Genomic DNA, 7,039 nt, shown 5'->3' on the forward strand with positions numbered 1-7,039 from the left:
AGTGTTTTGTACCATGTGTCATTCAGCCAGTTACTTGAGATTTTCTGAATTAATATTTTAATTTGGGGTGGGGAACAGGGTGAGAAATGTTCCTTAGAAAAGTGAAATGTCACATTCATGAAAAAAAAAAAAAAAGTCCATGTACATTAATTGAAATACCGACTGATAATATAGATCAGGAGCATTATAGGACTGGCATTTCTTCTTTTTCTTATATTATATTAGTGGTTGCATAGAACTGAAATGATATGGAGAGACCTCTAGCAACATGAGAATAACTTTGTTTCACATTTTTCATGAAAATAATGTTTTCATTTTAAGCAGTTTTTTGTAGTCTTTCTTTCTCTTTTTCTTTCCTTTTTCAAACAGCCTACAGCTTATCTCAATAGGTGTTACCTTTCATCTAGCCTTAGTTCAGTTTCAGCTGCCCGAGTTACTGTATAGTGATATCCAGAAAGAGCTGAGAACCTGTCCTCTTAAATTCAGTTGCTTTTATGGGATACCTACCCAAGCACTTGAAAAATTGGACACTAAAATCCCAGAGCTGATGGAAGATTTTCTGTTAAAAACATTCTTTTAAATGGGACACCGGCCTTCAGGCTTTCCTGTACTAAAATTTCAACTAACAAATACATACATTCTTTCCTCACCTAAGTTTGTAGGATTCGTTCTGCAAATATTTTCACTGTAGATACCTTCAAGCATTCATTGTCCCATTAATTGCCCAGCACATGCTATGGCTGGGGAGCAGGTATGGGGTATTTTTTAGAGTTTGGTAAATGGTGAGGTGTTTGGGACAGAGCGTGTTTCCTCATACTCCCGTGTGCCATGTCTGCATTGCCAAGTGCTTCTTCTCCTGCTACTGATCATGTTACTCATGATACATGTCACTGCTGGTGGTGATGGAAAAGGAGAATGACCAGGAGGACTGAGCTACACTCAATCATTGTGAATCGTTTTGCCATGAGTTTTTTCGGTGAGATTGTTTCCCATCGAGTTCAGTTAGACTCACATATAACTAGGTAGTATTAGTAGCACAGGTACTATATGGCTAATACTGCCAGCATGGAGCACAGGCACTGATTATTTTCCCTGCATCTGGTCAGGGAAGGTAGCATGCATTGACTTCCTCACTGCCATGGCTAGATTGCAACCAGGACTCCAATTAACTTGTTTAATTCTAGCTATGACATCTCTGTCAAGCATAGTAGTTGAAGAGTAGGCAAGCTTTTCCAGCGGCAAACTGGAATAACCTACTGCAGGTTGGAGGTGGGCACCCAAGCACCTTGCCACCACTGCCACTAATCTCCACCTGTGGCACAAAAAGAATGCCCTCAGATGGTGCTTGTCCTCGAGACAGCCTGGGGAGAGCACCTGAAGATGGTGTCCCCCACCTCCAAATGCCACCAATGACCCCAAATACCCAGGCCATATTCAAAGGTCCGGCAGGCCGTGGGTTGCTAATCCCTGCTGTAATCATTTCTACGTCTGTAGCATAGACATACCATGAGTTAAACCACTGCAGCTCACTTGTAGGTGGAGCCTGCAGATGGACATAGAAATATTAGGCTAATAATAGGAAATCTTTACCCTAAATGTACATAGTTCCCGAGGAAGTGAGGCTATTGTCTTATCTATCATAATGTCTGCCATTTCTTCCACAGGAGAAGATAGCCTGCTGCTGCCTCAGTTTCCATGAGCGTTATCCAGTAGGAAGTGTGTGCATATTCCACCAGGCATTTGGTTCTTGTCCAGGGCTTCAGGCAAAGCTGTGTGGAGAGGAAATGAAGAGTGAGAATGAAACCTTTTTAGCAGACTTCGTTCTGCTGGGATTCCTGAGACGGACCAGTGTACACATGTTCCCCATGGCCATGATCTTATTAGCTTTCATCGCTGCCTTGTCTGGGAATGCTCTCCTCATACTTCTAATCCAAGTGGATTCCTCCCTTCACTCCCCCATGTATTTCTTCCTCAGACAATTGGCCTTCATGGACATCTGTCAGACACTGATAATTGTCCCCAAAATGTTAGCTGACTTCCTGATCCCAGGCAACCCCATTTCTCCAGCTGGCTGTGGGGCTCAGATTTTCCTTGTGCTGACCATGGGTGTATCAGAGTGCCTCCTCCTGGCAGTCATGGCTTATGACAGGTACATAGCGATCTGCAACCCCTTGCAGTACCCCATCCTCATGAGCAGGAACATCTGCTTTCTTTTATCAGCTGGGGTCTGGATGGCAGCATCAGTAAATGCCCTGTTTCACACAGTGTTTACACTGGCTCTCCCCTACTGTGGCTCCAAAGAGATTGACCACTTCTTCTGTGAGGTCCCAGCCCTGCTCAAATTGTCCTGCTCTGACACCTCTCGATATGAGACTCTGCTGTATGTGACTGGCATTGTTGTGCTCCTCATCCCTTCTTCCCTTATACTAGCCACTTACACTTGTATCCTCTCCAGGGTCCTGAGAATGAAGTCAACTAAGGGACAGCAGAAAGCTCTGGCCACCTGCTCCTCCCATCTGACTGTGGTGGTCATGTTTTACGGGGCAGTCATCTTCATGTACATGAGACCCAGCTCCTACCACTCTCCAGAGCAAGACAAGATTGTGTCTCTGTTTTACACTATTGTCCCCCCAGTACTCAATCCACTCATCTACAGCCTGAGAAACAGGGATGTCTTACATGCCCTCAGAAAGTGGATTGGGAAATGCAGAGACTTCCAGCAAGATTGACAGAAGTTGTAGCCTGCCCAGGGGAGGGGGAGAGAGAGACTTGTGTGCTGCTCAGCCCATTGCAGAGCCTGGCAGCCCTAACTGTAAAGTAATGTCTCTGATGTCCAGCCTGAACCTTCTCTCTAACACTTTTTGGCTGCTCTTCCTAGTAACCCTGGGTGGTGCCTGGGGGAACAGAGCCTCCCCCAATTCCCTCTGGTCCAAGCTGGTAAGTTTGTAAGTTGCCACCAGATCCCCTCTCAGCCTTCTCTTGTGGACACTGAATAGTTTCAGGCCCTTTATCCTCTCCTCATGGGGCCTGCCCCACTACCCCTTTACCATTCAGGTGGCCCTCTTCTGGACCCTCTTGATGCTGTCCACATCCCTCCTGAAGCGCAGCACACAGAACTGGATGCAGGACTCCAACTGCAGCCTGACCAGAGCTGCATAGAGGGGAATGATCACCTCCCTAGACCTGGTTGTGGTGTATCTGTAGATGCATGACAAGGTGCGGTTAGCCTTGCTGACCTCTTCCTCACTTTGACGGCTCATGTTCATCCTGCAGTCAACAATGACTCCAAGATCACTGTTTGCCACCGTGTTGACAAGAAGGGTGTTTCCCAGCCTGTAGGTGTGTTTCTGGTTCCTTCTCCCTAGATGCAGCACCTTGCCCTTGTCTGTGTTGAAGTCCATCCTATTCTCATCCGTCCACCTCTGTATCCTGCCTAGATCTACCTGGATTCTGTCCCTCCCCTCCAGCGTGCCCACCTCACCCCACAACTTGGTGTCATCAGCAAATTTGGACAGCGTGCTTTTTCGTTTCCCACAATCACCAGATTGCCAAGCATAGCCTGTAGCAACCTCATGCTACCCAGTGCCTTCTCCTTACTTCCTATGTATTTGAAAAAGGACTTTATATTATCCTTAATTCTGGTCAGTAGCCCGAGCTCCATCTCTGTCTTGGCCTACCTAACAGCCTCCCTGATTAACCTGTTCTATTTAGCAGAAATTTTAGGTTAACCTGTTCTATTTAGCAGCTTTATTCATGAAAAAGGATACTCCTTTGGCACGTCAAGGTGAAATAGGATTTAGCTCTAAGTATCCTGGTGAGGTCACAGCTTGCCTTGACTTTGGTCCCTGCTCCCAACCCCTTTTCCTGCACCTCTGTTCTCTGAGCCTGGTTTCTGACATTTGATTTCTTCCTGATTATGGCTCAGCTCCTGACTCTGGACTACTCCTGGGCCAGCCCTCTCTCTTAACTTCTGATTCTAGCCCCTAATGCTGGCCTATTCCTGAGCTACTGATTACGGTCCCTGGCCATGTCTCTAATCATGAAGGCTGACCACCCATGTCCTGGGCACCGACATCTAGTAGAGAGAGAAGGACGCTAGTCTAATCAATGCCTGAATGTGTCAGAAACTTCACAAAGTCAAATAAAGATACTCTGAGATCCAGAAAGCATGAACACTCAAAAAGGCAAAGACATGAGTAGGCTGATGTAGAACAAAGAGGAGAAGAAAATTTAATTAAAGTTCATAATGGTTTCAATAAATGATGTGGCCTGACCAGTACAATGGCTATGCAGCACTATATGGCCTGCTTGAGCCCTGAAGGATGTGGACATGGGTGGATGCAGGAATATGAAAAGAGGGTTGTGAGAGCTTCCACTTGTGTCCCCTGCCCGCACCAAGGAGGGAGGCCAGGACAGCAGTTGTGGTGGGTGACTTTTTGAAGTCTGTGAATCAGGGAAACTCCTCCCTTCACCTCTAAGCACCTTCTCCCTTCCAGTGCAGGTGCCCCACTGGTTGCTCCCATGCTCTCCAACAGGAGTTGCCTAGGTGTTGTCTCTGGGTGGAAGAAGGACTGACTTGTCCACTGCCCCCACTGTCCACAGCTGATCCAGGGGCAGGGGAGCCCCAGGGCTGCTCCTGATCTGCTCCAGGCAGGGGTAAGGAGAAGTGACAGCCTGAGGTGCCAGGCTCAGCTGGGGACAATGGGAATGTGGGGTGGATCCCCCATCCCAGCACCTGCTTCCAGACTGCAAGGGACACTTGGGAGGTGGGCAGGGAGCAAGGGCACCTGGAAGCCTGTTGCCACTGCTGTCTCCAGCGGACCCAGAGCAGGCCAGTGGGTGATCCCCGCCTTCCAGGCACTCCTGCTCCCTATCCAGCCCTTGGGTGTCCCAGTTGGTGGAGAGTGGTGAAGCCATGTCACAGGCACTCGTTGCAGTGAACCAGCAGCAAGGGTTGGGCTGTCTGCCATCTTGTTGGCAGCCCTTCATGCTGGCATCCTCCTCCCCTCTTTCCCCTTGATGGGCTGCATGGCTGGTCTGTGGCACAATGAGGACTGGTGGCTCTCTCTGGGCAGCCACTATTTTATTTTCAGTAAGTATTTTTTTTTTTAATTTTGCAGCGAGTCTGCCAAAAATGTGGAGCCCATTTTTCTTCTGCTACATCTCTAAATTTGATATTATTCTGTTACCTACTATTTTCTATGTATTAGCTCTTACAGTAAAATGACTATAAATTATTTAAAGGATTAAAAGAAGCCAAATGTTCTATTAAAAAAAGTCCAAGCTCCTCCACTCATGGCTCTGGACTCTGAGCAAACAATAGGATGTGGGAGCACATCTTGAGATCTTAGAAGTTATTTAGGAAATGGTGAGGTGTTGGGGAAAGAGAAGTTTTCTTACCACCCCTGTGTGCAGTGATGGAGCTGTCCTCTCAGGCTACTCCTCCGCCTTCTAGTGATAGTGATGGTAAAAATTAATGCTATTGTGGTCTCTGCTGGAATAAAAGAAATCAGTTAGGCTCGGAAGCGGTGAGAGATGCGCGGGTGAAAGCTCGCTGCACCCCCACTGCCCCGAAGCCCCCCAGAAACCCTCCAGCAGCCACGGAGCCCCCCGCCGACCCCCAGCACAGCCGGGGTAAGCGGGGCCCGTGGAGAGAGGGGGCTAACCCCTTAGTGTGTGTGTGGGAGGAGGCGGCTGAGTGGAGCCGGCCGGGGCAAGTCCCGCCCAGGCCCCTACTTTGCCCAGCCCCCCATGGAGCCACGCGACTGGAGCCGCATGAACAGGCTGCGCAAACAGGCGCGCTTCTCTGCCGGTGCGTGAGTTCGCGCGGGAGGGCCCCGGACACTGCCAGCGCACCCCCCAAGGTAGACAGCTCCAGCCGTAGCCAGCCCACCAGAGGCATGACACGGATGGGCACGCGCCGCACCCTGAGGGTCCCCTCGGGCTCTGCGGTCCCCCCCCCCCTCGGGCACCTCAGAGACGGCCGCCCAGACAGAGCCCCTGGTTCCGGGCTCCACGCGGACGGAGACCCTGGCTCTTGGCCTGTCCCTTTTTCAGGCTCTGGGGCCTGGGAGCATGGTGACCTCCCCTTGCGGGGTCTGCTCCCTTTTGGGGTCTCTGGTGCGCCAGCTGGAGGAGCTCCAGACCACAGTCCAGAGACTGCGTGCCATCAGGGACTGCGAGCAGGAGAGAGACTCCTACTGCCAGGCCCTTCTCCCCCGGGAGGCGGAGGGTAGACCACAGTCTCCCTCCACACTAAAGGAGGACTCTGGGACCTCCTGCTGTGTCCAGCCAGGGGCATGGACCAAGGTGGTCAAGGGCCCTAAGGCCCGCCGCACCAAGGCCCCTGCCCCACCAGAGCTGAGCAACAGGGACGCACCTCTTGCTGCCCCAGCAGAGCCTGCTGAGTTGCCGGCCCCCACAGGCAACATGGGCCCCACTGCAGCTCCCGCTCCTGCTCTCCCCAAGACAAAACGTAAGGTGTTTGTTGTGGGAGACTCCCTCCTGAGGGGGACTGAGAGACCAATCTGCCATCCCGACCCCTTAGCCCGGCAAGTCTGCTGCTTCCCAGGGGCCCGCATCCGGGACATTGCGGAGAGGATCCCAAAGCTCCTCAAACCCACAGACCACTATCCCATGCTCCTTATTCATGTGGGCACCAATGACACGGCTCGGAGCACTCCCAGCCAGGTCATGAGGCGCTACAGGGATTTGGGAGCGGGGCTAAAGGGTCTGGGGGCACAGGTGGTGTTCTCGTCGATCCTCCCAGTCTCAGGCTATGGGCTGAGAAGGGACAGGAGGATCTATGTGGTCAACCAAAGACTGCAGTGCTGGTGTCGTCAGGAAGGCTTTGGCTTTCATGACCACAGCCCGCTCTTTGGCAAGAGAGGCAGCGAGCTGCTGGGAAGAGATGGCCTCCACCTCTCTCCCCTAGGGAGGAGGCTCTTCTCAGCCAGACTGGCTGACCTGCTCCACCGGGCTTTAAACTAAGCCCGTTGGGGGATGGGGGGACTACCGCCACTGCTGGCCCGCTGAGCAA

General features: G+C 51.1%; 1 protein-coding gene across 1 annotated transcript; it reads left to right on the plus strand.

Annotated features, from left to right (window-relative positions):
- The first annotated feature begins 1,693 nt into the window (after nucleotides 1–1,693).
- On the plus strand, nucleotides 1,694–4,263 carry LOC102576961 (olfactory receptor 2T27). Its single transcript, XM_006277183.4, has one exon. It carries the CDS (start codon nucleotides 1,785–1,787, stop codon nucleotides 2,727–2,729), a length of 945 nt encoding a protein of 314 aa, XP_006277245.2. The 5' UTR covers nucleotides 1,694–1,784; the 3' UTR covers nucleotides 2,730–4,263.
- Nucleotides 4,264–7,039: the final 2,776 nt, after the last annotated feature.

Source organism: Alligator mississippiensis, chromosome 11, assembly GCF_030867095.1.
Source record: "Alligator mississippiensis isolate rAllMis1 chromosome 11, rAllMis1, whole genome shotgun sequence".
NCBI classification, from domain to species: domain Eukaryota; kingdom Metazoa; phylum Chordata; order Crocodylia; family Alligatoridae; genus Alligator; species Alligator mississippiensis.

Coding starts and splice junctions, on each gene's coding strand:
- LOC102576961 (XM_006277183.4), top strand. CDS start 1,785: ATGAAGAGTGAGAATGAAACCTTTTTAGCAGACTTCGTTCTGCTGGGA.